General features: G+C 35.7%; 8 protein-coding genes across 8 annotated transcripts in view; 4 read left to right on the forward strand and 4 right to left on the reverse strand.

The window, feature by feature from the left end:
• MONOS_4282fu4283 (uncharacterized protein) overlaps nt 1–1,723 on the forward strand; it is a gene marked incomplete at its 5' end in the record, with an annotated part of 8,650 nt that extends 6,927 nt beyond the window's left edge. Inside the window, one exon of the mRNA XM_067874344.1 lies at nt 1–1,723. This exon is cut by the window's left edge and continues 6,735 nt beyond it. Coding sequence (XP_067734398.1) covers nt 1–1,667 — 1,667 coding nt within the window. The 3' untranslated portion in view covers nt 1,668–1,723.
• On the reverse strand, nt 1,715–2,560 carry MONOS_4281 (putative 40S ribosomal protein S23-1). Its single transcript, XM_067874343.1, has 4 exons — nt 2,531–2,560; nt 2,269–2,427; nt 2,090–2,216; nt 1,715–1,983 (listed from the first exon to the last, which is right to left on the reverse strand). Exons 1-4 carry the CDS (start codon nt 2,539–2,541, stop codon nt 1,843–1,845), a joined length of 438 nt encoding a protein of 145 aa, XP_067734399.1. The 5' UTR covers nt 2,542–2,560; the 3' UTR covers nt 1,715–1,842.
• Nucleotides 2,561–2,612: 52 nt separating this feature from the next.
• MONOS_4280 (long-chain-fatty-acid--CoA ligase) lies at nt 2,613–5,432 on the forward strand. The gene has a single exon (XM_067874342.1). The coding sequence runs from the start codon at nt 2,661–2,663 to the stop codon at nt 4,740–4,742; it is 2,082 nt and encodes a 693-aa protein (XP_067734400.1). The 5' UTR covers nt 2,613–2,660; the 3' UTR covers nt 4,743–5,432.
• A 4,540-nt stretch (nt 5,433–9,972) lies between these two features.
• MONOS_1508 (uncharacterized protein) lies at nt 9,973–10,377 on the reverse strand (the record flags this gene model as incomplete). Its single annotated transcript, XM_067867932.1, has 1 exon — nt 9,973–10,377. One exon carries the CDS (start codon nt 10,375–10,377, stop codon nt 9,973–9,975), a length of 405 nt encoding a protein of 134 aa, XP_067734401.1.
• A 3,211-nt stretch (nt 10,378–13,588) lies between these two features.
• Nucleotides 13,589–18,871, reverse strand: MONOS_1509 (uncharacterized protein; the record flags this gene model as incomplete). Its single annotated transcript, XM_067867943.1, has 2 exons — nt 13,589–15,147; nt 15,307–18,871. 2 exons carry the CDS (start codon nt 18,869–18,871, stop codon nt 13,589–13,591), a joined length of 5,124 nt encoding a protein of 1,707 aa, XP_067734402.1.
• Nucleotides 18,872–18,965: 94 nt separating this feature from the next.
• MONOS_1510 (uncharacterized protein) lies at nt 18,966–19,555 on the forward strand (the record flags this gene model as incomplete). The annotated part of the gene is made up of 2 exons (XM_067867954.1): nt 18,966–19,410; nt 19,527–19,555. 2 exons carry the CDS (start codon nt 18,966–18,968, stop codon nt 19,553–19,555), a joined length of 474 nt encoding a protein of 157 aa, XP_067734403.1.
• Nucleotides 19,556–20,822: 1,267 nt separating this feature from the next.
• MONOS_17057 (uncharacterized protein) lies at nt 20,823–21,218 on the forward strand (the record flags this gene model as incomplete). Its single annotated transcript, XM_067869939.1, has 2 exons — nt 20,823–20,986; nt 21,050–21,218. The coding sequence occupies 2 exons, from the start codon at nt 20,823–20,825 to the stop codon at nt 21,216–21,218; spliced, it is 333 nt and encodes a 110-aa protein (XP_067734404.1).
• Nucleotides 21,219–25,279: 4,061 nt separating this feature from the next.
• Nucleotides 25,280–27,805, reverse strand: MONOS_1511 (uncharacterized protein; the record flags this gene model as incomplete). The annotated part of the gene is made up of 2 exons (XM_067867965.1): nt 25,280–27,595; nt 27,692–27,805. 2 exons carry the CDS (start codon nt 27,803–27,805, stop codon nt 25,280–25,282), a joined length of 2,430 nt encoding a protein of 809 aa, XP_067734405.1.
• Nucleotides 27,806–27,904: the final 99 nt, after the last annotated feature.

The following is a 27,904-nucleotide window of genomic DNA, read 5'->3' on the forward strand; positions in this document are numbered from 1 at the left end:
AAGAAGAAGATGATCATGATCATGAGAGTGGAGAAGAAAAGAAAAGAGAAGAAGAAGAAGAAGAAGAAGAAGAAGAAGAAGAAGAAGAAGAAGAAGAAGAAGAATCGAGCGAACAAGACTTAGATGATCTGTTATACACATCTCGAATCGCTACTTCATCAACTGCTAAAGATGATGATTCTAATGATGATAATGATGATGATAATATTTCAGTTCTTAACACAAAAGATGACAGCTTATTCGATACAATAAATGTTAATCCTAATACAACCATTTCAAACAACAAGAAGGAAGACATCGACTCGGTTTTGTCTATTTATGAAGGCTCGTCCCAATCAAATAGCATACAACCAGAAGAATCAGCAGCCATTGTGATACAGAAATACGTTCGTTCTTTTCTCGCAAAGCGAAAAATCGAAGAAATGAAGCAAGTTCAAGCGGAAGCAAACAGAGCAAAGAATTTCACTGAATGGAAACATCGACATCAGTTTCTGGGGCTGATTCGTCCTTTGTTTGAAGAAAACGACACGAAGAAGGAGATTGTGGCAGCGGTGGATGAGAAATGCGGACTTTTGTCGAACATTCTGAAGAGTCTGCACATGCAGAGGAGGAAGAGGTTGGTGGAGGTGGCTGTGCCTTCGATACAGGAAGATGTGAGGAGGATGCTGAGGGAGATGGATGAAGAGGCAGAGGAAGAGGATGAAGGAGAGGAGAGAGAAGAGAGAGAGGAAGGAGAGGGAGGAGGGAATGGAGAAGAGGAAGAGAGGAAGGAGGAGAAAGAAGGGAGAGGAGAGAGAGAGAAAGCGGAAGAAGGAGCTGGTGAAAATGTGGAAGGAATCAGAGGAAATGAATGTGAGGAGATTGGAAACGATGATATTGAACAAGAAGAATGCGAAGATACAACAGGGAATGACAGATACGGTGGAAGAAATGAGCTTTTGGATGAAGAAAAAGATGAAGAAAAAGAGATGAAGGAGAACGATAAGCCGAGTGTACTTGATTCTGATGAAGAAAGTGCTGAGACAAATAACGAACAGGAAGAAGTAGAAGAAGGAAAAGGAAAAGGAAAAGAAAAAGAAGTAGGTGAAGATAGAGGCAATGAAAATGACGAAAGTGCAGAATGTGATGAGGATGCTGATGGAAATGAGACTGAACAATTGATGAAGACTCTTCTTCCCCCGCAATCCTCTCCTCTTAACAGCGACACTTCTGTTTCGTCATCTCCGTTCTTTCCTTCTCATTCGCAACCGGATCAATATTCATCCTCTTCCTCTCTCTCCTCTTCTTCACAGCCTCTTCCATCTTCTCAGTCTTCTAATCCTTCTCATCCTTCTCATCCTTCTGATCAATCAGATAGGCCTCCTTCCCCCTTCATCGCAGACGACGACAAAGAATGGAGTGCTGTTGTGGAGCCTCATAGCGGAGATGTCTATTTTGAGAAGGCATCAACAAGCGAAAAAAGATCGTTTGAGGAGCATCAGACGAAGAGAAAAGAGAAAGCGCAAAATGACATCAAATTCATTGTGGAGGAAGAGCAGTCACTTAGTCATCTGATTGATGCATTCAACAAGTCACTCCACGAACGAGAAAGGCAGAGAAGGAAAAAAAGTTTGGATATTTGCCTGGATAAAGTGTGCGGAATCAACATCTCCTTTGAAGCTTCATGATAAAAACTCACTATAATTATTATAATTTTATTTTTTCAATTCTGTATTTTACAACTGTATTTAAATAAAAAATCAACCTCTTTCAATGAAAACAAATTATTATTTGCAGCTTTCATCTTGAATACTATTAATGCAATACTATATCATCCAAAATATGAAGTGAGAAATGGTAGTTTTAAGAACGGATTTTCTCCTTCTTGTGAAGATAAAGAGCACGCAGTGAAATACCAGCAACTTTAACAACCTTGAAACGAACTCCGGGCAAATCACCAACAGCGTGACCTTTTCTACCAAATCCAGAAATCAAAACTTCATCCTATTTATCCAAAAAAAAAAAAAAAAAAAAAAAAAAAAAAAGTTGGTTAAAAATATGAAAAGAAAGTTATGAACTATTACAGAATATTTAATTGAATTATTCAAACGTTATCATCAACAAAGTTCAAGCAACCATCCTTTGGTACAAAAGCTGCAACTTTTTTGCCATTTTTAACCAATTGCACACGAACGCATTTACGAAGGGCAGAGTTTGGCTGTTTAGCTTCAACACCACTAAAATTTTTTTATAAAATGTTATTATCAATAAATATTTAAAAATTCAAACATTTTCTCAACAACAATTCCCTTTGCATGTGAGCATTTCTGGAAAGGATCAGCCTTCCATCTTGTTGCGAGGACACGACGCTTGTAAGCCTTATCAGCCCAACGTCCTGAGATACGTTTGTTGTGCAATTTTCTAGCTGCGTGAAGTCCACGTGGTTTTCTGGATAAAGAACATCAAAAATCAATAAAAATAAAATGAAAAAACAACAAAATTAAAAACGATTCATCTCTATTTACAAGAAGAAGAACAAAAAAAAGCACACCCTGATCCCATTTTGATCTGTATGATGAATGATGGAATAACAGTGATCAAGAATATGTAATACAAATTATTGAAGGTAACCCATCATTGTTGGGATTCGTTTTTTTCCGTGAGAACTTTCATTAATAACGATGGAAAGCGAATCTGTCAAGCCTGTTTACGGAGAAGTGCATAAATGTACCATTGAGCTTCCTGGATGGATTGATGGCAAAAGTCGTTATCGAGCCATTGTTGAAGCAATGAAGAAAAACGGTAATTGGCCATGTCAAGGTACAAGGACATATCTTCCAGATGGAAAGAGAGGAGAATATGTGTGGGAAGATGGAAATACTGTGTTATCAAAAATAAACAAGCTTGCATTAGGGCTTAAAGAACTTGGTCTGAAAAAAGGAGATAAAGTTGGAATTATGTCAAAGAATAGACCCGAATGGACAATAGCAGATATTGCATGTACCAGCCAAGGTTGCGTTGTGGTGCCTATTTATGATTCATATGGGCCTGATAATTGTAAATTTATTATCAGCTCAACAGAACAAGTTTGTGTATTTGTTGGACATGATAATGTGAATTTCATGCGTGAAGCGTGTTCTCATTGCCCAACTGTTAAAAATATTATTCTTTTTGATGGTACACCTCCGGATGAAGAATATATTAGATCGGTTAATGCTTCTGATAAAGAAACAAGAAAGGGAATTGAAGAAATTGGCTTTTCTCATCTCTATTCGGAAATTATGGAGATGGGAGGAAAGCAATTAAATGCAAATCCATTTGTTCAAATTGAAAATCCGGAAATGGCTTTTGATGATCTTGCGACAATTGTGTTCACATCTGGTACATCTGGTGTACCAAAGGGGGCCATGCTTTCTGATCACAGTCTTTTGAAAGGAGGATGGACTCTTTCGGGAAGAGCAACGAATGTTCCTTATCAAGACATAATTGTGAGCTATCTTCCACTGGCTCACATTTTCCAAAGAAGTATCGAAATTGTGGCTCTCACTTTAGGGATAGGGATTGGCTATTTCAGTGGTTCGATACCTCAACTTACTGACGATCTTTTCCATCTGAAGCCAACTTTGTTTCCTGTTGTTCCGCGTGTGCTATCGAAGATATGTATGGCAATCAAAGATAAGATCAGCAAAAGTGGAGCAGTCACAAGGTCTCTGTTCAAAGCTGCCTATTTCCTAAGACAAAAAGCTATGATAGATGAGTGGCCTACCATGGCGATATCAAATCCAATTATGAAAAAAGTGTCTTCGATGTTCGGTGGAAGGCTGCGTGTGGTGTTTTGCGGATCGGCTCCCCTTTCGCCAGACATTGGGAGGTTCCTGAATGTGGTTATGGGTGGGCGAGTTCTCGAAGGATACGGGCAGACAGAAGCATGTGGTGCATCGTTTGCAATGATTGAGGTTGACCACAATTATGGCTCGGTGGGACACATCTTGCCTGGCGTTGAAGCGTGTCTGATGTCTGTGCCTGAGATGGGATATCTTGCAACGGCTAATCCTCCTCAAGGAGAGGTGTGCCTACGCGGATGGCCTGTTTTCATGGGCTACTACAACGACCCTGAAGCCACTAAGAGGACGCTGGCCGACGGGTGGCTTCACACAGGAGATGTTGGGCAGTGGCTTCCAGGAGGCCAGCTGAAAATCATTGACAGGCTGAAGAATGTATTCAAACTGCAGCAGGGCGAGTTTGTGTATGTAGAAGATATTGAAGGCTGCTTGGCAACGTCGGATGTGATCGATCAAATTATGATCTATGGAGAGCCGCTAATGAGCGGGCTGGTTGCAATTGTCGTTCCAAACAAAAAAGCTCTTCTTGCTTGGGGAAAAGAGACAGGTTCTACACTCGATGGATATGAGGAAGCGAAAAAGAGTTTTATGACTTCTCGTCCTTCACCTTCTTCTTCTTCTTCTCTTGTTAGCTCTCAATCGGATTCATCATTTTCAACGAAGGCTGGGTGGAGCGATGATAACGAGTACGAATTTTTGTGCACTTTCCAGCCTGCAATTGCATTTGTTGCGGAACATATTCACAAAAGGCTGGTGGAAGCAAAAAGAAAAGGATTTGAAATACCAAGAAGCATCTTTATGACACCTGTTGAGTTTTCAATTGAGAACGGGCAATTGACTCCAACACACAAAGCGAGGAGAGAAGTTATTAAAGCTGTGTATCGCAAACAACTTGACGAGATGAGCAGAAGCCTTCAGTAACACTTTGATTTTATCCCGAAAATGATTGGTTTTTGTTATGAATGGAATACATTTATTCTTTCCTTTTATTTTTCTTATTTTTACAATAGCAGAATATATTCACTCGTTTTATGCAAATTTCAGTTTAGACTTAAATAAGAATTATGCTTTTCACTCGTTAGTTTCTATGGTGAATTTTTTTTTTTTTTTGTTATGTTTCGTTTGATTTGTGCGTAGATTGTTGAACATTTTTGCAAAAAATCAGATGAAATTTTGTTCCATTTCTAACTGCACAGTTGAACTTATCAAAATATCGCTTCAAATTTTACATTTTACATATCTTCTAATCTAAGAATTGTACATGTAAATATAAAGGTTATCAAGTTGAAATTGGTATAATTTGAAGAAATCAGATTTAGTCATTTGATGATAATATGTAATCATTGAAATGATCACAAAATCAAAATTGTTTGTGTTTTGAGTTTTGATTGAAAATGTGAAAAAAATGTATTGCTTTATCAATTTTGTTCCACACAATATTTTCTATCACTTTTCAAAGTTCTTGATTTTTGTGTGTGTGTGTGTGTGTCAGATAAATGATTTTATAACTTGTCTTGTCACAGTGGTATATCTTTGTTTTTTTTTCATTATTGGAAAATCTTTCCCACAAATGCCAAGCACATAAAGAAAAAAAATAATTGTATTTCAATCTCCTCATGATATTTTTTTTTAGCAAAAAAAAAAAAAACATTTCATAAGTTATCAAATTTCATCAAAGAAAAAAATTCCTCTTGAATTGTGATTTTTGCATTATTAATGCAACTATTTGTGAAATAACACATTCAGAAAAATCGAATTTCTGTGGTTTGTCTAGAGTTGAAAACTGTAAAGTCTTTTTAAGGATTCTTTAAAATTTTTTTTAACCTATGAATTGTTATTTTTTTGTTTGGGTTATCATAATAATGTTCACCATGAAGTTATTTTTGAAAATATGTTTATTATTCGAACCTTTTTTTTGGTATTTAATTAGAAATATGAGTGTTTATAAGATAATAAATAATGTGTTAGTGCAAGTGAACAAAGAAAAAACAAAAACAAAACTCTTAATTGTGTAGAAGTTGCACAATGTATTTGAGTGACGGTTGTGGGAAAGAAGAATTCCAGTTCAATTTTTCCATCATTCAAATTACTTCAAAAATCATTGAAGAAGAAAATTTGGTGAACAAATTGGAGTCAACTTTTAAAAGGGATTTTTTCCTTATTGGCTTTTTTTTTGACTACCAACTTTCAAAGAAAGTGTATTGGCTTTTTTTTTTCTTTATTCAATGCTTTTTCAAATTCAAAACAGTTCATAACTTGTTTGTCTTTGTATTTTGGTTTGTTTCTTTCTTAGAAATAGCGTTTTTCATATTATGAAAAGTCACTTTTCTCATCGAACCAAGCTTTCCCAAAAAGTGTAAAGTACAGTTTCATAATCTGTTAGCATTTATCTTTTTGTATTTATAAATTTAAATTTCTGCAATTATTTATTCAGATACTTTTTTTCATTTCCTTTTTTCACAAACATGCAAACATCAATATGAAATTATCTTTTTTCAAAAAATGAAGTGGCTGATCCTTTTTGAAATCAAACTTTCGTTCGAATTTTGATCAAAAATGTAATTTTAATTGGATTTTGGAAAATTTAACTTCTGCGGTAAATACACATAGCGCATGATGATGTTATATAGAAATACATTTTTTCGAAAATCCCACTTTGATAAAAATTTTTGATCAAAATTCAAAAAAAAAAAAAAAAAAAAAAAAAAAAAAAACAAGATTTCAAAAAGTGTCGGCCACATACGTGTTATTTTTTCACAAAAGCATCATTTTGTATTTCGCAAAAGAATTACGACTTTTAATTCACATTTGTAAAATTTCGAAAAAATGAGATAGATTCAAAACAGGAATAATCAAATCGGTAATAGTCACATTTTTCTGTGCATAGAAATTTTTGGCCAATTTTTCATTTATTTATCATTTCATATTATCACAGAGTTGCATGTATATAATCACGTTTTCTTTCAAAATGTGTGGTTTTTTTCAATGAAAACTGAATATTTTTGGTATTTATCAAACAAGTTTGATTTTTGAAATATTTGTTTTTATAAGTCAAAAATAACGAATTCTAATGATGAAAATTGTCGTCACATTTGAAAAATGTGTATTTGTGAAGAATTTCAGAAAATATGAAATTGACACAGAAACATATATTAGGTTATATTTATAAATATATATATTGCAAATAAACATCGCATATTATTACGATAGGACACAGTCACAAAAAGTTGTGAAAAAACCGATGTGATTACAGTTAAAACCGGATATAATCACGTCGAATATAATCACATTCGCACATGGTCACATTTTTCGATGCACCAATATTTTTTGACAGTTTTCCATTCGTTTTCCATCGTAAATAATCACAGGGCTAAAAATATATAATCACATTTATTATTATTGTGTGTGTTTTTTTTCAATGAATATTCGATTTTTTGATCAAAAATTTTAATTTATCGCATTTCCAAAAATGTGCACAATAGAGTAAAAAAAAAGTGATTTATGATCAAAATTGTTCAAGCAAGTGAAAAAAGTGTATTTATGTAGAATTTCCAAAAACAAAAAAAAATCAACCCAAAATAAATTTATAAGTCAATTAATTTTTATTTTTTTCTGTGTGAAGCAGCATCGTGTATTATCACAATCGGAAATAATCACAAAATGTTGTGCAAAAACAAACATAATGATATTCGATTATGACAGAATATGTGGAAATTTTTCGAATTTCAGGCTTTTCATAAAAAAAAATTTGCAATTTTAATTGACTCTTATTGATCAAAAAATGAGGAAAAAATGGGTTCGTTTTTTTTTTTGAAAAAAAGCACGAGATTACATAACATGATGTTGTTATGTCAATGACACCTGTTAAAACACATGAAAATCCTATTTATTTTTAAATCTGAGAGGGTTCTGGAAAGTTTAAAGTGATACATTTTTTCAGCTTTAATGCAAATAATGAAATCGAAAACATTTCGTTTCAAATAAATGAGATTGATTTCAGTCTTATTGTGCATAAAACAAAATAAAGAACGATCATGTCTTTTTTTTTCTGAATAACTTATTGTCAACTGAGCATATTTGAATAGTTGACAAATATTCATTTTAAACATATTCACTCTATTGAACACAAAAAAACTCCACAAATTCATCAAAAAAACTTTTTTCTGATTGAAATTGATATATTTCTTAGATAATTTTCTGTTAAAAAGAAACTGACATGAGTATGAATTTTTAATTTTTTCAAATTTTTTGATGATAAAGAATTTTCGATGTTGAATTAAATATTTTCGATCATGAATTAAAGTTTTTCGATGTTGAATTATTTTTGGTGTTTTTGATCGTAATAAAAATTTTTTTTTGTGAAGCCAGTGTTTAATATATTAAATTTGTTTTCAATATCTCTATTTGAAAAGAAATAATTTGAAAAGGAAAAAAAAATGATACAAAATTCACATGAAAAGATAAATTCGAATAAAAGGGATCAAAAAACACAAACAATGTGACCTCGACTTGAAGACACTTCTAGTGTAAATATTTTGAAATTCAAAAAATTGATAAACTTTTAGGTGAATGATTTCACCACATTTTCAAATCAGAAATTGTTACATATTTCTAAAAATTCTCTCATGAACTTACAGTTTCAAATTCGACATTCCCATTCCAATTTGTCTGTTTGTTTGTGAAATATGATTAATTTATTGTGACAGTTAATCATGAATAATGAGATAATTAATTTTTTTTTTTGAATATTTTGTATTTGCAATTTTTCAAAAAGAATTACTCAAATAAGAAAATTTTTTTGAGCATTTGTTATTCATGATTATTATCATCATTTTATCGTAAAAAATTAGTTTTTATTTAAGAAAAAGGATATTAGTTGTCTCTTTCATTTATCAATTTCATCTTTCAAAAGATGATAATCATTCAACAAATAACAAGATAAAATCTCTGATATATGATATAAATTTTGGATGAAATTCCAAAATCAAGAACAAAATTGAATGAGACAATTCCTGAGCATATTTATGTGGGGAATATAATTTTGTAAAGATCCATGTTTCTGAAGATTCATTCTTTTTTTCATCAATCACTCCGCAATCCACTCATGTTTGTTTTTACCATGGGTGCTTTACCCGCCCCCTGGTGCCAAACCCGCACCCACAAATTGAATTAAAAGTTCACATTTTGTTATATGAACACTATTCATTTTCAATCGTTGAGCTTTGAAAAAAATAGGACAAGTACATCACATTATTGAAAAGCTTCATTGTTTGGTGTTTGAGATAAAAAGGTTTCGAAGTTTTTTTAAAAATTCTTCAACTTAATCAGTTTGCGGTTATACAAGAACAAAAATAACCAAATGGGGTACTCACTCGTTCTTCTTTATCAATAATCACTTTCAGCAGATGCAAACCTTTCAATGTGAAAAAACAAACAAACAAACTACGATGACAACGAAGAATAAAACTTTTCGCGACATTCAATTTCTTTTTTGCTGAAGGATGGTGAAACTGCTCTTTGAATTGGCTTCTCCTTTTCCGGTTTTCTTCTTTCATAAATGAAGCTTTCTCCACTTGTATCATCGTTGATTATTTTATAAATTATCATTTTCTTTTTCTTTTTATGTTTTATTTCTCTTTTATCTTCATCTGCAGAAGAGCTTGACAAAAGAATGTTGAATTCTTCACAAGAATGCTTGGTTTTTGATGTTGAAGGAGTCGAAGAAGTTTTCGCTTTTTCTGTTTCTTTATATTTGGATCGAAGAAATGCAAGATGCTTTTCTGCATCTTTAAGTTGTTTTTTCAATTCAAAGCTGTCCAAATCTTCAATAATTGCTGTTATATTTAATTCGTGATTATCAGACAGAGAAGAACAGGTCGGTATGATCGATAAAGTTGATTTTTCCGAGTTTTCTTTTTCTGCAGAATTAATGGGTGATCATTTTTGAAATCATAACTTTTTTCGGGGTGTTTTTTTTTCAAAGGTTGTTTGTCTTTGAACAAAGATTTTGGATTTTTATGAAAATTTTCATCAAAACCATTTTTAAAATAAATGATTGAGCTGAAATAAATATGAAAATATATAAAATAAATATATTTACTTCTTAATGTTTTTTTGTTAGAATTCAATAAAATATTTCGAACCGAATTTTTTAAAGGAAATAATATGACTTAAAAATTATCACACAAATATCTGATGGTTTTGATGAAGCCGAAACACTTTGTCTTTTTGGTGGAGAATAGCTTCCAAAAAGTTCTTCACGCAAATCTTGAGACGAAGAAGGAAGATGTTCTTTCAATGGAGAGGCTCCAAAAGGTGCTCCAGATACACGAGAGAGAACAGGAGCTGCAGCAACAGGCCAGAATCCTGTCTCAATGAACGCTGCCTTCACTGTTGATGGAACACAAGCTGCAGCCAAGGCTTCGGGGAGAATTTCTGCAAGTTGGGATCGATAAGAAGGGAGAGAAAATGGAGAAGGAATAACAAATTTGTAACTCAAAGTGGATTTAAGTCGAGAAAAAACACATGAGTCACACAGCTGAAGCAAATGTGTCATATTTGGTGGGAATTTTTTTTGAATGATGTACTTTTTTTAGCAGCTTCAATTACAGTTTCGTCATTGTGAGTTGAATGATTATCCATTAATAAAAGTGCACGATGAGAACTTGTAGGTTTCACTTTCTCCACGATTAATGAAATCCAGTAATTAATCATAATGTACTTGAAGATATCCTTAGTGATCCACCCGGAAGATGAAAAAATATATCTGATATCAAATGAAGAAAGTGTGCGAAACTCTTTCGGGAGTGTTTTCTTTGGCCATAGAAGAAATCGCGGTAATGAGGATCCGTCAGCGCAGATACAAAGGCATATAGTTGCATTCGGGACTTTCGGAACGACTGGAACTTGTGGAGGAGTTTGACTTTTTAGGCAAACAACCAGTTTGTTCGATGATTCCCCACATGAGATAGACGATTCATCAAAATTGAATATATCCGCAGCTGTGATATTGTATTCCGTAACAGTGCTTTACAATTCTGAAAACCATCCTCTGATATTTTCTGGTGACTGCGCTGATATTTTTGCAACGTCCGTGTGCCTTGCGATTGCAGCCTTCAAAACATCACTTCGTTGAATTAATTTATATGCATATTTTTTGTTGATTGTTTTGAATTCTTGCTTCGGTTTTGATGATTTTTCTATTTGATCCACACACTTAGCAACATGAAAATGTTACAAAAACAAATTAATAAATAATGCAAACCATGTTTTGCACATCGCGAATTCGAACTATTATCTGATTAGATAAAAGGACTAGCACCTGGTTCTCAATTTCTTCCAATTGCTCGTTCGTAATTGCCTGAGGGTGCCCATTCCTTCCAGCTTCTCCACCAGCTCTTTCCGCTCTTATACCTCTTTTCCATGCATCTTTTGACACAACCTTTGCTTAAATGGCAGTTGAATATTTCACTTTAAAACTTTTTCGAATTGCGAAAAGCTTTTTCGATGGGGATTTGAATGATCGATATTCCTTGGTTGCAAGAACTCTGTGCAACTGAGTTGATGATAATTCAGGTTTTTCAGTCATCTTTATTGGGTGTGATCAAGCATATCAAAATTTCTTTTGTTGTCATTTTGAATCAAAGATAACGTTAACAAATTTCGTTGTCTGACATACAAAGCGAATTATATTGAACTGGTTTATTATTTTCACTAGCTTTGAAAAAGTTGCGATAAATATAGTCTTTGGATTAAAAAAGAAACTGGCTTAATTTTGAAAGAACAAAAATTAACGGAGATAGAGCAAAAGCAAAACTTGGATTGTTGACATCATTTTTAGCTGTTTTAAAATAGTTTTCAATAGTCAAACATCTAATTGTGTTATGAAAGCTCATTCAAATATGAATAGGGTGCGGGTTTGGCACCAGGGGGCGGGTAAAGCACCCATGGTAAAATGAACCGGTTCAAACTTTGAATTGGAATTACAACAGTTAACAGTTCGCTTCCATTGTCCTGATTTTTGTTTTAAGATGAACAATTTGTTTCATAAGCTTATCTTCATCTTTATGTGCCATGAAAACAATTTCTGAAATGAACTTCTCCATCAGAACATTGTGTTTGGAAAGAATCTGTTTTTGTCTTGTTCAGTCCATCTCATCAAAGGAACATTTGAAAGTAGTTTATTAATTTTTGTGTCTTCTGCTCTTCTCAAGAAAATGTGCTCTTTTTTATTTCATCCGTTATCTTTAAATCTTTCACAATTCTTGAATGAGTGGAACTGTCATTCTCTCGCTTCTTCCCTTTTGATCCATGTTCAATGAATAAAGAACTCTGTCAGATTGCGCGATCAGACTCCTTCTCTAACAATCATCTGAATAAACTTTGGAAAATTGGAGCTGTGAAGCTGTTGATGGTTTCAGAGAGCCTCTCAATTGAAATTGTTTGATTTTTGGAGTGGAAAACACAGCAAGCTTTTTAGCAGGGATTCTAATAAACTATTTTTCAAACTCTCTGTTTTCACAATTCATCCATGTTCTATCTTTCTCTTCTGAAACCATTTATTGTCCTCCAGTTCAAATCTTTCCTGCTGAATACGTTTCCATTTCCCCAAGTGCAGTGAATTATTGTCTTTCCACTATTCTCTGCTCTCTAGACTCCTATATTGTTTGAACAATAAACAATCCCACACTATCTGAAAAACCATTTGAGGCGACTTTATGAATCTTTGAGTGTCTAATCATAAATATTGTGATTTTGAACAAAGGGAAAAAGGATTTCTCCACTTGTTCTCTCCATTTGTCCAAAGTATTATGAGACAAGAACTATCTTCTTTGATACAGAAAAGATGTTTCTGAAATAACAAAAAAAGAGATCCTAACCTCTGAGAAAATATGGAACAAACTCAGCGATTATTGAAGTTGGAATATTTCAAACGAATTTGGAGATATCGAAATCCAGATATTTAAAATACCCAGTTGAATGATTTATTTCATTGAGAAAGAAGAAATAAGAAATGTAAACAAAAACAACAAACGTTCTCATGTTCACAAAAACCCTCGTTGATTGTCTTTGAGAAAATTTCTTCATGATATTTGTTTTTCTCGAATAACGAGTTTGTTTTCAATTTTTAATTGGATCATTTGTTTGGAGTTTTTTCCCCATTCATTCACTTCTTTCATCAATACCATGCCACAAGGAAATAAAAATGAACAAAATCCTTTTTTTCATTTCAAATCCCTCTCAATTATTCCTTTTCTTTTCTTTTTTTCACTTTTCTTTCACATTTCATCGTTTTTTTCATTATTTTCTGAAAAAAATAATTAGTATTGAGATTTTCAATGTTTTTTGAGATATTTCATGAAATAAAACAAGCAGGCTCATTTCACAGAATAATCACATCCTGCCATTGAGAATGTCGATTCTTCTGCAAAAGCCATTCTGCTTTTCTTAAAACAAAAGTTATCTAAATTTTGAATTTGCAGTGATTGAAATAACTTCCAATTCTGCTTTTATGAAACAAAAGCACATCATTAAATCAACAAGTCGCATCCACAAATACACACAACGCTGAATATCCGAATCGTACTGAATCCTGATATCTGTTTGTTGGAATCAGCGCAGCTGCATCATTTCCTTTTCGCAACTCAACAAAATACAAACACAAATTCTTTCAATCGGCTTCAGCCAATATCCCCACTTCCCGATTATCTCTCGAATGCCTGAAACAGATGCCAAAATGTTGTCGAACGCAGTGGCTTCACTGGAGGTTACTGCTCAACCAGCGTTTGAGTTGTTGTCTTGCTGCTTTTCTTTGTCGAGCAGCTGCCATTGTTGCATTCGCTGCAGTTTGACTCCATCGCAAGGTCGATTGCATCAGAAACTGTGAAGTTGCATGCGTTTTGAGGGAAAAGCCGAATGCACTCACTTTTCAGAAATACAAGAGACGGTCGGTCTGATACCGTCGATGAAAGCATGCTCTGCACCAGATTTGTGAGCTTGGAGTCTTGAATCGTGTCTGTGCTCGGCCTCTCCCCGTTTGCGATCTTCTGCCCTGCCACATCCCCTTCATACTCCCCAAACGGGATCTGTAATGTCAGGCACTCCCACAGCATCATTCCGATCGAGAATGCCACAGACTCCTTGGTTGCTCCCATCTTCTTGTTCATCAGCAGCTCTGGTGCTTTCCATCTCAAAAACTCTTTTCTGGCGTTTTCATCATCCTCAAACGCGGATGATGGAGGTGGAGAATCGGTGAATCTTTCGCTCATCAACGATATATTGGACGAAGAAGAAACAATTGTCAATGAAGAGATCGACGATGAATCTGAACTATCATCAGAAGAACAGTCCGAGTGCATTGCAATGCAGATGACCATATGCTCTGAGAACAACACAATGTGAGGACTGAGATTGGCCAGTGAAGAAAGAGGATTTTCCATTTCATCAAATGAATGAAGAGCTCCATTCGCAACCCAGAACAGGATTTGGGCAGCTGTTTGCTCTCTTTCCTGCAAACTTCCTATTGCCATCTCTTTCTTCTCGTTCCTTCCATGCAGGAGCATGAACAATGAATCCCTCAAATCCACGATCAACTTCTCATGAGGAGACGAACAGGCCATTGCATCCACTAAGTTCGACATGGAAGAAGTGGTGGGGCACAGATCCTCTCCTCGAACAAAAGTGGAATCCGAATCGGTTGAACATGTCGAAGATATTGATGGTGATGGTGTTCTCTTTCTTGTCTCTTCTTCTTCCTTCTCATCAATCTTTTCCAGCATCCATTCAGGAATTTTGTCTGAATCTTTTCCCAAGATGTATTCAGTGGAGCCACTCTCAGAAAGAAGATACTCTTCAGACTCCGAATGCACCATCTCCTTTCCATTTATTCTTTTCTTTATCCTCTCTTCGTTTTTCTTTTCTGCCTCTATCTCAGCTCTCCTCCACTGCGCCTCTGGTGACATCTCCATCGTCACCATCTCAATCAGCTTCGGATCCTTTTTCACTGAGTCATTTACAATCTCTCTCAGATCTTTGTTCTCAATCTTTGCTCTTCTCCATCTTACAGCCAACACTATCGAAACAATCAGAACAATTAACAATGTTACAACCAATAAAATAATCACGATCAACGCCCATGACGATTTTCCTTCTTTTCCTCCTTCAACAATCCTTTCATCTCCATTTTCCTTAGGCTCACTTCTGTTCTTCAAAATGAATGAATCTGTTAAAGATGGAGATTCTGCATTCCCAAACAAAATATGCACACTCACCTCAATCTCGTCTTCACAACTGCTGATGAGATCCTTTGCAACACTTCCTTCAACTTCTGTTTCTGATAAAAACCCATTTCCATCAAAATCATGTTTTTCAATCTCTTTCTCTTCTCCTTTTCTCTTCACAACTGAGAATGACAGATTGCATGGAACAAGAAGCATCCCTTTGAATATAAACTTCATTCTGTTTGCCTCTTCTTTTGCTTCCACACTCTCCAGAACGGGAATGAAGAATGATGAATCTCTTTCTGAAACAATCCCTTCAAAACTGCACCCATCGTTCAACATCCAAAGAGAAGTGTTTCTTTCCCATCCATCTCCTCCTTTCAAACTCATCACATTCAATGTTCCAGAATCTGAGCAGATGATGTTTCTTCTCAATGATGGATATCCTTCAATTGATGGATTATTATTTTCAAATAACCCCATTTCTATTTTCACACTTCCTCCACTCATTGTAATTCCACCTTCTGGCGAATTCGAGATTGTTGTATCTTTCATCAAAACAGAACTTTTCACAACATCCACAAGAGATCCAGACCATCTGCATATCTCTTCTTCTTCTTTATTCAGATGAAGTTCATTTCTTTCATTTGAACTTCCATCAAAAATGCAACTGTCCATTTTCACATCCACGCAATCCTCCACTTTCATCAATTTTCCTTTTGTAGTCTTTGAACTGACTCCATCTATTGTGCAATTTGTCAATTGCATCGTCTTTTTCATTGAAAAGCAAGATATCAATGATTCATCATTTCCTTCAATTGTGATATTTTCTGTTCGAACCTTTTCCATATTCATTTGTCCGCATTCATTAATCTCAATAAGAGAAGTTTTAACTGTTGAATTGCAAAACATTAATGAATTAATTGCTGATGGATGCGGTGATGAAAGAGATAATGCAGATTTATGAAGAATGAGATTATTCACTTTGCATTCCATGAGTTGTAATTCTCCTTTTTCCATATTTAAAAGATGAAATGGAATGCTTGCATATTCTGCATTTCCTTCTTCTGGTAATTGTTTTGTTGTGAAAGAGCAATTCATTATTTCAAGAATCTCTCCTTCTGGCGATATCAATGATTCATGTGAATATATGAAATTCGAATCAAAAATAATGTTCATTCTCAACAATGAGACTGTTCCTGTTGTTGTCACCAAAGTCTTTCTTGTTCTTGTTATATCTGATTTCACTTCGACTTCACACAATCCTCTGCTTTTCGAACTCAAGCTCATTTCTTCCAAATCTAATTCTCCTTCAATCACACTCTCTTTAACAATGAACATCAGACTCATGAAATCTGAAGTAAGATGCATCAGCCCATAATCAATTGAATGACATGGAAGTGTGTTTGTTCCACATTGCCTCTCATCCGATCCATTCACGCTGCTCACAATAATTGTGTCACTCTGATAGATCGTCACAAAATCAATCAGATCTGTATCTTCAATGTGCTCACAACAATCAATTCCATATATCGCATTCATCCGCGAATAATGTCCCTCTCGAAGATCAAATCGGAATTGGGTTTCATTGATCTGCGATGTGATGTTGAAGCATTCAATGAAAATGTCATTCCCCACTTTTGCTGTGTTCACACTGAATTTCATTCCCACAAATACGAAATCAAGAAACTCGGTTTCCTTTGTTGCTAGATGCACTCCTCCTCCTTTCCCTGTGGTGCTACCGCAGCTGCAATGACTGATTATCGTTTCTATCATCTTCATTGATCCAGACGCACCCAATGTGAAGAATATGGCTCCTCCTTTTTCACTTTCTTCCGCTTTGCCTTCTATTATGCTGCTCTCATTCACGACCAAACAAATCTTTTTCTCACTCTTTGATTCAAAAATGCTTGCTCCATTGTCACTTCTCTTCACTCCTGAAAATGACGAATTATCAATGTTGAGATTCATTTCCTCCCCTCCTTCATTTATCTTCAACCCTGCTTCAGATTTCTTGATTGATAAAATGCATCCTCCACTTTCATTCAACGATTTCACATGAATATTCACAAAATGGCAAGAAACTCCAACATCATTAATTGCAAAAATGCTGTTTCCAACATTGCATGATTCAATCGACAAATCATTCACTTCCACACTGCCTCCAATTGCATCCACAAATACGCAATCAAATCCATTGTTCACTTCTGCTTCTGAATGGAATGAGCATCCAGTTATCACCAAATCTCCATTTATATTTGAGATAATTGTTTTGGCTGAGTTGTTGAATCCAGATGTCAGTTGGAGCTGGATATTCATCAATTCAAGATGAACATCGTTTTCCATGAAATATTCCAATTGATTTCCAATTGCCTTTTCAAAATTCAAAGTTGCTTTCACATTCTCTTCTCCCATCTTTACACTCTTTTTGATCTGATAATTGGATACATTGAATGAATCTTGAATTACTGTTGATCCTTCAATCTGAATTGTTTTCATTCTAGTCCCTATTTCCATGTTTTCCATCCCTTTCCACATTGTGAAGCATGGCTCTTCCTCACTTCCACAACGTGTAACATCAAATCCTTCAGCTGAGATAAATATCTCAAATGAACTATATGGAATCAGAAACATAAACAAATCTTTGTTTGAATGAAAGTTGTCACTTCCAACAAACAGAGTCATATCATCCTTCATTGAAGAATAATCGAACTTGAACGAATCATTTGTCACTGATGTATTAAAATCCTTTCCCATAATGAACACATTCTTTCCAATGGCTGCTTTGTTGTTCACAAAAGTAATTCCTGCATCAAAAACAAATGGCTTCTCATTCAAGCAATTCTGACAATCCAAATACAAGAATCCTCCTTTTCCATTGCTCTTTAAAAGCGAACAAGATGACACATTTGTCGATTTGATATCCAGTTTTTCATTCCCTTGCAATGTCACTTTTGCAACACCTCCTTCTTCGCTACCCTTGTTCTCAATATTCGAAAAGTTGCTGTTTTCAAACAAAACGGAAGAAGATATCATCAATGGAGATTCACCAAATGAGGAGTCATCCAAACTGCATCCTTCCATTGTGCAATTCAACAGTTTCACTTTGTATTCTCCTTCGCCCTCTCCTTCATTCACAGTTCCTGATGAAGGAGAAATTGAAAACAGCGCAACTGATGATTTCACATCTGAAATCGTGACAGAGTCCAGCTCAACCATCTTTCCTGTTGATTTGATCAAGGAAAATCCAATTGTGTTTTTGTTTCCTCCAATCGCACTAATCGCACAATTTTTCATGTGCAATTCTCCATTTTGAGTGGTTGATTCAATCACCGATGTGATTGCTCTGTTAAATCTTGATGGAACAATAATCCCAATGAACTGAATTTCTGTCACCAATGTTGATTTCAGGATGCATTCTTCAACTCCACTAACTTCCCTTTTGCATTCAACACCCACAATTGTCTCGGATTTTGCTTTCACGTTCATTCCTCCAACATCCAAGCATCCGGTTACAGATGAATTTGCACAAAGAATAATCTCCTGTTTAATATTCTGTGATCTCTTCAAATGCCCCATCCCATAATTCACATTCAAACATGGAGCCTTTTCCAACCCACAATACACTTCCTCCACTCCAGATGTTCCATCCACATACACCGAATCAGAAGTATATCCGTCCAAAAATATAAACAGGTTCACATCCCAATCCCTAAACATTTGAGTTCTGTCATGCCCAACAACAGAGTTGTCTTTTTCAGCGATGCTTCTCATGAAGGCGAAAAAGGGCTCTTTCACAGAAGCTGCAAATGATTCGCACACAAAATACATATCTCTTCCAACACTGGCCTTGTTGGCTGAAAACACGATATTGGTGATGGAAAAGGAGGATTCCGATACTTGTGAGCCTTGATTGAACTCGATCATGAGAGCACCGCCTCTTCCTCCAGAACTTGTGTCCTCGCTCACACAGCAGGTGGAAAAGGTTGTGTTCCTCACAGAAAATGTGTTGGTAGAGGCAGACGAGGCGAATGAGATGCACCCGCCATCTGTGGAAGTCTGTTGGTGTTGTGGAGCTGAGTCGATGTTGGTGATTGTGCAGTTGGTGAGGGAGAGGGAGAGGGCAGGGGAGGTGGCAGAGGAGAGGACACAGCTGGCTGGAGTGGCTGTGGAGGTGATGTGGGTGATGTTGGAGGAGTTGAGGGTGAGGGGAGCGGTGAGGGAGGTGAGGTGGAAGATGCTCTGGCTGCTGAGGGCGAGACTGGTGATTGCTGTGTGGTTGAGGGCGAGGGAGCCAGCAGTGAGGAAGAAGAGGGGTGTGGTGATTGATGATGAAGATGGGGTTGTTCCGGTGATGGTGGTTGTGTTGAGTTTGAGGGAAGGGGAGTTTTGGAAGAGGTGGAAGAGGATGGGGGTGATTTGATTTGAGGAGTTGTGGGCGATGGCGAGGGCAGAGACTGTGAGGGAGCCCTGAGTTTGCTGGAAGAGGGCAGACGAGGCAGATGGATCTGGTGAATAAGATGTTGATAATGATGAAGATAATGAAAATGAGGAAAGAGATGATGCTGATTGTGATGATTGTGAATGTGGTTGAGGAATACCATCAGAGGATATGATGGTTGTAGTTGTTCCATTTCCGGTGATTTTAATGCTGGAAGCGATGAAGGTGAGTGTTTGAAGAGGAACAAATGTTGAGCTGAGGAGTGTGAGGGATGCGTCTTGCAGAAGAGCGAAGCCATCGAGGGAATACTCGATGGTGGCACATGGAGTCTGTCGTGGTCTACCACAAGCATAGTCATCAACACCGCTGTTGGCAACGACTTTGTTCTGATCAATGATTGGTAGCCAGCCATTGAACACTGCGTTGTCAGCTTGTCCATTATTCCAGACTCTTTTTGTTGGGGTTGTTGAGCAGCAATTCTCGAACGGGGATTGAGTGATGCTGCTACCATTGAAAAATACATCGTTTCCTCTACCATTTTTGGCGGAGTTGCCTTCGAAGAAGCAGAATATGATGAATTTGACTTCATTCATCCAATCGTATGTTCTTGTGCAACACAGCGCAGCGCCACCATAGGAAGTTGATGAACTTGTCAATTTGTTGTTTATGAATTGGCAATCATTAACCAAAAATTGATTTGGTTTATTTTGTGGAGGATCTGCAAATGTGAGAGAGCCGGCAGCATCGCCTCCAGTATTTGAGATGCACTTGCTTTTGGAAAACAAGAATTGAGCATTTGAAGATAAGGAGCTGATAGCAAAATGCCAACCAGTTCCACACCAATCTGTTATTGAACAACTTTCCACCCTGTTTTCTGAGAATGCCCAAACAGAATTTGATTGTGGCCAAGCTATGCAATTTGCTCCTTCATGAGCAGCAGAACAACTTGTGAAATTGGATTTTGCGATGTTCACATTTAACAACAATTCACAATATAACGCTCCACCATGGCTATTACCTGTGCATGAACAATTGTTGAATGAGCAAGAAGTGATTGTGAGATTTGCATTTATGCGGTTAACATAAAGCGCTCCTCCATCACTTGATCCACCAGTTGTATTTTCCCATTCGCACCATTCAAAGCGATGGCTGTTAACATCGAATGAAGTCAATCTTCCAGGTTTCACTCTTTGAGTTTCAGTTCCAACATGTACTACAGCAGCATTGGCTGAAGAACGAGTTTGGCGAAGAAAAGAGGTATTGAAGGCAGAGAGGGAAGTGAATGGGCTGTTGAGGTTGGGGAGGATGGCTCCATCGACGGGGTTGTGAGTGTGCAGGAAGATGGTTGAGTGGACAAAGATAGAGAAACGAAGAGATAAGAAGGGTATTGTGTTTGTGTTAGTGTTTGTGTTAGTGTTTGTGGTGATTGTGGTGGTGGTGAATGAGTTGTGTGTGTGTGTGGGTTTGGCAGGAATGGTGTGTGTGGATTGTGGTGCAGTGGTGATGTTTGTGAAGAGTGTGTCCGAGAGATGGAGATCGAGGTGGATTTGAAGATGACGATAGAGAAGGGAAGAAGAAGAGGATGATGAAGGAGAAAAAAGGAAGGGATTGTGGAGGGAGATGAACGAGGAGAAAGAGGAATGGGAGATGGAGAAGGAAGTGGAGATTGAGGAGTGTGCATCTGGGAGGAGATTATTTGGGATGGAGAAGAGGGGGAAGGAGATGATGGCTGGTTGAGGGATTGCGAGGGAGAAGTTGGTGAGAGAAAGGGAGCTGTGAGAAGAGAGGAAAAGTGCGTGGCTGGCATCTGCGTGGATTCGGCAGGTGGAGGAGAAAATGGTGCATGATGAGTGATGTTGCGCAGCGAGGAATGCACAGCCACCAAGAGGTTCCATGACGAGATCGCTCACACACAACGAGGTGTTGATGATATTCACATTTGTTCGAGCACAACTGACACGATCACCTGATGAAAATATGACTTTTGCTGCACCTATGCCTTTTTTATTGTAGTATTTGTTGCTGCTGTTTTCAACGCTGATCGTGCTTTCTGGCATCTCCCAATTCATTTCTTGTTGATTTTGTTTTTCAGCAATGCCTCTGTCATTGACGCAATTGACAACAACCAATATCAGAGCAACAATATTTATTGCAACTTTTGCGCTGGTGGAGAACCTCACCATGGAAGAAGATGAAAGAAAAAACTGAAAACAAAAATTCCTGCGCCCAATATATTTATATATTCCATTTAAATTATTTTTTTGAAACATCTGAAAATGAATCTGATATTTTCTCAAATATATTGTTGTCAAATCTTGACAATTAAATAATTATTTGATTACATGATAAATCTCTTTTGTGAAAAAAATAAGTGAATATCATAAAAAAAATAAAGAAAAGCAATCAATTTTTGAATAAACTTAATTTTGTTTTTTCACAAAACAGGAAATTTGAATTAATGCATTTTTTGTTAAATTGAAATTAATATTGAAATCAGATTGCATTTATGTTTGTATATTGTGGAAAAGTTCATTTTAACAAATCATTAAAGCAAATTCTCATGATGAAACTTTTGAAAGACAAAATCAAATCCTTTTCATTTTTTCTTCACATCAATCTATCGTAATGCAGAACTGTTTTTGAAACTTGTGATTTGATTCGCTCTGTTGATTTCTCAAACAGTTGAAGACAACATTGAAATGATGAGAAAGAATAATTAAAATGAAAAACAAAAAGAAATCTGTTGTTCTCATCAGCAGAGGAATTAATATGGAACATTGTCAGCTTTATTGAAAGACTTCAATGAAAGGTTTTCATCAATGAAGTTATTTGATTGGATTTATCTTCTTCCAAAAGCAATCGATTCATAATATTCAACCATGATGACCATGAAAGATGATATTGAAAGAGTGATAAACGAGATTGATGCAAACAAAGCATTTGGATCATATCAGTACAGATGGTGAAAAGCCAAAGAAGAAGTATTTTCTGAAGAATAAAATTTGAAAAAAAAGATAAATTGATGAGAAATCCAACATTCATATGTTGCTTTGTTTTCTTGAAACGATAATGATAGCAAAAGAAGGATTTCAGTACTGCTCAACTCTGATTGTTCGTTTTCAAAGAATACCAAAGAAAATGAATCATATAACTTGTTGCTTTCTTTATTCACACTGAACAGAAACTTCCTTATCATATGTGTTTCTCAGTTGCTCTGCCTCCATACCTCCAGATACAAAAGAATAAAGAAGAATTTCTTTTTCTCCATCTCAGAAGAAACATTGCCTTGTTAGTCTCCCTTGCTTTTTTGAGTATTTTTCCTTTCTTTGACAACGGATTTCACTGCCTAATGAGTTCAGAAAATAAATTGAAATTGACATCCCATCTTAAAAGTGATAATTTTGTTCTTTGATAATAAAGATGATCTTCACATATTGTTTTTGTTTTCAACAAAAAGATATAACTCATTTCATGAAAAAAGAAAACGAACGTGTCTTTATCTCCATCAACAATCATCATTTTCCATTCGTCTCATGAAAGGCTCCACTTCTTATCTGTTCATTTTCCAATTTGTTATTTAAATCTCAATCCAAGTTTGCTTTCCATTGGTCATTTCTTTCCTTTCAACCTCCTTGAGAGAAGAGAGAATAAAAAGAAAAGAGGACAAGCATTTCACATCATTGTTCCTTGATTGAATATATAGAGAAGAACAAACAGTTGTTTTTCTTTTTCAACAATGTCGTTTTCTTGTTTTCCTATTCTCTAGAGACAAATTCACTTCTAAAATCAGATTGTGCACACTCTTCAAATAATCAGAAATTCCACATCGATCAATCTGAAACAACCTCCTTCATGAATTGTTGAATTGATTTGAAACGTACAAATGTGTTTCTTTTCGGTCTTTTTCAATTCAGTCATTTCATTTTGCTCTACACTCTTTGACATTGTTTTTGACAAATCAAATCAATTGGAATTGAAATTGCCCCACTATCATTTTATCAAACAATCAACAATGTTTTTGTGCTCCAACCTCTTTAATTGAAATGAAAACTGCATTTGAGAGACATGAATCCTGCATTGTGTAATTCTGAATGAAAGGATATGAGCGGAGTCAGCACAAAGATGGAGCACTTGAAATGACTTCAAAGTGAAAGTTTTCAATTCTTTTTTATTTTTGGCATTCTTTTCAATTCCTTTTATGATTGTGATTTTTTTTGATAAGCTTTTCTGTGAGTTGGAGTGTTGCATGGAAATAGAGAAGAAGCAGAGAATTGAAGAGATAAATGAGGTGATGCACAAAAGGGAGAAAGAAGAGATTGTTTTTGTTATTCAGAAAGAATTGTTCAGTTTTATTGAGAAATCGATTGAAGAAAAGAAATCGATGGTGGAAAGAGCCATTCTGATACTGAAGCTAGTGGGATATTCAACAGTGATGAGATGAATTCTGAGTGGTTGTTTTTTTGTAACTCTTCATTGAGCAGATTATTCGACAGGATAAATATCGTTGGAAAAAAGAGTGAAGAACTTCTTGTTGATCTTTGCAAATGCCCTCTTCTGCTGGACAACATGTGATCATCGAACTTCCATGAAATCGTCATGTCTTGTCTTCCGAAAGCTTGACTGAGCAAAGAAGAAAGAAAAGCAATTCAAAAAGAAGTGGAAATGGAATTGTTGACTTTGAGTCGTTTTGGAGTGTTTGAGGAGTGAAATTGAGCTGTCATTGCTGGTTCGGGAAACACGTTGGTGTTTTCATCAAATGGGAAACAGAAAAGAGAAATAGAGCTGTTTTTCGAGGAGATGAGATAAATCATCGAAAATGAAGAAGAACACAGAAATCTGACAAAACAAGCATTTGAATGTTCATGGCAGATTCCGTTCATCAGAAGTTTTGAAAAAGGTGGTTGCAGAAGAGATGAATTTTGTGAGAGAGGTTTCAAGAGAACTGGATGAGTTGATGAGACAGGTGGATTTGAAGATGAAAGAAGATGAGAAGGAGGAAAAGGAAGATGAATGAGATAAATTTTTAACTTTCGTTTTTCTTGATGAAAATGAAAGATGAAGAATATTTCAAATTGAGTGAGTGTATAGTGAGTATGTGTTGAAAAGCAAGAGTGAATAAAAGCGAAACTTTTCGCATATTTCTTTCTTTTTTTCAAGGAAACAGCAAATCTCAAAGACACACATTGGGACTTTGTTTGAGGCTGTTATTGTGGACTGGATTTCAAAGGAAATGCAGAAATCAACACAAAATGAAAAAGAAGTCCATTGTTGTTAAAATTCGGTTTGAGTTTCTTTCAAGAAGAATGAAAGAAAGAACAAATAATGAAGAAGATGAAGCAAAAAGAAATTCTGCATTAAAAGAAGATGATTGAAAAGTGTAAAGAAGAAGCATTGGAAGATTTCATAATTGGATTGCATGATTAGGTGATGAAAAGAATGTTTTGATTCAACTGTTTATTAGGTTTTTTATTAGGATCATCTTTTTGAACCTTTGTTTCGGAAGTATTTGTTGAAAAGTTCGTTCATCACTCCAACAACTTGAAAAAGAAGAAAGAAAGAAAGAAAGAAAAAGTGATAAAAAAACAGCATCATGAATATTTCGATAGACTTTTTATGATTCATACATATTCATTCGAATGATTGTTTTTAAAAATGAAAGAACTAACATTTTCCAAAAAATCAAGAAAAAAACGTTTAAATTATTTATTGTTAATTATCAAACAGAATTGTTGAAGAAATGTCAAAATTCTTTTTGACCGATGTGTTAATTTGAATTGCGTTGAATAAAAATAATTAAATCATGCTTTTAACCGACTGTGATTTATCTTGCTTCTATCTGCAAAACAAACGTATTCACGTTCAGTTGTATCACTTTCGCTTTCTTCAACTTCATCATCTTCATCATCTTCACCTTCCTCCTCTTCTTCTTCTTCCTCTTCTTCTTCTTCAGCTTCTTCAGCTTCTTCCTCGGATTTTTCTTCATTTTCTTCTTTGCTATCGTTTCCGCTTTTTTCATTTTCTTCAAAAACATTTCTTCCTGTGTAAATTTCTTCTTCTTTTCGAGATCTTTCTTTAAAGATATTAGATGATTTCTTTGATCCAACATGCTTTGACTTCGCAGAAGACTGGAATGTAGAACTAACTGAAGATGGATTTTGAGAAGAAAGCATTTCATCAAAATTGTAATGTTCTGAATAATTAGATTGAGGTGCAAATTTATCAGATGAAGAAGAAGGAATCTGCTTATGAGGATGTGGAGTGTCAATGCTTGTTGAGGCCTCTACGAGATGCGTCGGAAGAGGCGATGATGAGGAGAAAGATGTCTGATGTTTTGATTCATTACTCTCAATGGACGGATTAGAACGAGAAGAAAGCTGCCTTACAGATACACACGATGTGGGGAATATTCCTTTTCCTTCTTCATCGAAACTTTCCTCGCTTTCCGTTTTTGTAGAACTTTCGCTTTCAGCATCTGCATTTGAAGCAATTTTTGAAGAATTTGATTCATCTTTTATCACATATTTCTTTTCACTTCTACGATGATATCTCTTTTCACTTCTGCTTCTTCGTTTCGGTTCTTTCGATTCGTGCTTCTGACTCCTCTTGCTCTTCTTTTGCTTCTCTTTTCTATTTTGTGCTTTCATTTCTTTTTCAGTATTCATTTTCTCTTCCTCTAAGAGCTCCCAAAATAATTCTTCCTCGTATTTCTCCTTTTCAAGTTTTGTCATTTTATCTTTAGTTTTTGTAGACTTTGTAGATTGAAGCTCTTCTTTTCTGTTTTCATTGCGAGGCAATCTTTCACCACTTCTCGCTTTTCGTTTATGCGAAGCATTACGCGGAGCTCTTACTGACATTGGCTGGGCCTGTAGCCTTCTAAGAATTTGAAACAGTTCTCTCACGCCATATATCGTTTTTCCCTTATTCCCAAATCCGTCCTCCTTTGTTGTCTGTGCAAGATACTTTGAAGTGAATTCATCGATTTCTAAGTTTTCAGCTGTTTGTTTTTTCTCTTGTGAGATTTTCCTGCTTCCTGACAGTTTCTGCTTTCTATTATACGTTGTTCTGCTATCAACACTATGCGACATCCGTAATCCCGCTGAATCAAAATCATTCCTGTCATCTTCGTCAAACGAAGATGCGCTGTATCCTCTCATTGCCTGCTTCCTCCGAACTAATCGTTGATTTCTCGCCTGTTCCGCTTTGAGAAGCCTCTTTAAGTGCTTTATCTCTTCGTTCAGCCGAACAACGCTCTGAGGCCTTGCCTGGCTTGCAAGTCGCTTTGACAATTGCTTTTTCCTTTTGGCACTCGCAGCTTCGGCTTCGATTTTTGATTGCTCCCTTTTCCTGAAAATCCTGTTTATCTGCAGAATCAATGATGGCAGAAATGTGAACGGAAGAGAAGGGAGATTGGACAGCGGAACTGATGCTGCGGGGAGAGGAGGCATTGAAGACGAAGAACGAGGATTGGTGAATGAAGAAGAGGATTGCGGAGTACTCGCAGAATAAGCCTGCGACTGATCAAAAACGCTCGAAGGAAAATGGACAAGGCAATCAAGAGGCATCCAAATTGTTTCTTCGTCGTTTAAAGGAGGTATTTGTGATGATTGTGAAGTGTCTCTCTTGTTAACTCCTTTTTTATTATCACCTTTTTTGGGATCAAGTCCACGATATGATGCTTTCTTTGCTTCACGTTCTGCAATGCGTTTGCATCTTATTTCATCAGCTTTGAACTGCTCAAATTCAATTGAAGAAGCGATGCAATACTCCTCTGTGCCTTTCTTCACTTGCTCTCCAAAATATGAATATTCAGGGAATTTTTCGAGGATTGCAATTAATCTTTGTTGAGAGCGAGAAAGAAGGCGATTCGCTAAAAGCAGCTTGGAACAATTTGTTTTCGTCTTTTCAAATTCGCAAAGTTGTTCTTTCAGATCGTCAACTTCATCTAACAAATCATCATTGTTATCCTCTTCTTCAAGTAGTTTTTTTTCAATATTCCTTTTATCATTCTCAACTGATTTCAAATCGTGTTCAAGTTGGAGAGTTTTGGCTATCAAACTTGAAATATCTTTCGCTTGTTGAGAGGAATTCGATTTTTCTTGTTGAAAAGAGGTTGTCTGATATCAAAAAAAAAAAAAAAAATCAGTGAAAAATATCAAATTTTTCAAAAATGAAAAATGAATGTTTTGGAAATGTTATTTGGAGTTACATACAAGATTTTCGTTCAATTGCCGCAACGCAGCGACATCTAAAACATGAGCTTGCTTTTCATCTTCAAAGTTTTGAAGATGAATTGAATTTTCATTTTTTAATTGTTGCACTGTCATTTTTTCCGTTTGTAATGATATTTCAAGATCGTGTATATGTATTTCAGCATCTTTGATCCTTTGTTGAAGTTGATCATTCGAGTTTTGAAAAAAGCGACT

This window comes from Monocercomonoides exilis (genome assembly GCF_001643675.1).
Source record: "Monocercomonoides exilis strain PA203 chromosome Unknown scaffold5-2102611, whole genome shotgun sequence".
NCBI lineage: Eukaryota > Preaxostyla > Oxymonadida > Polymastigidae > Monocercomonoides > Monocercomonoides exilis.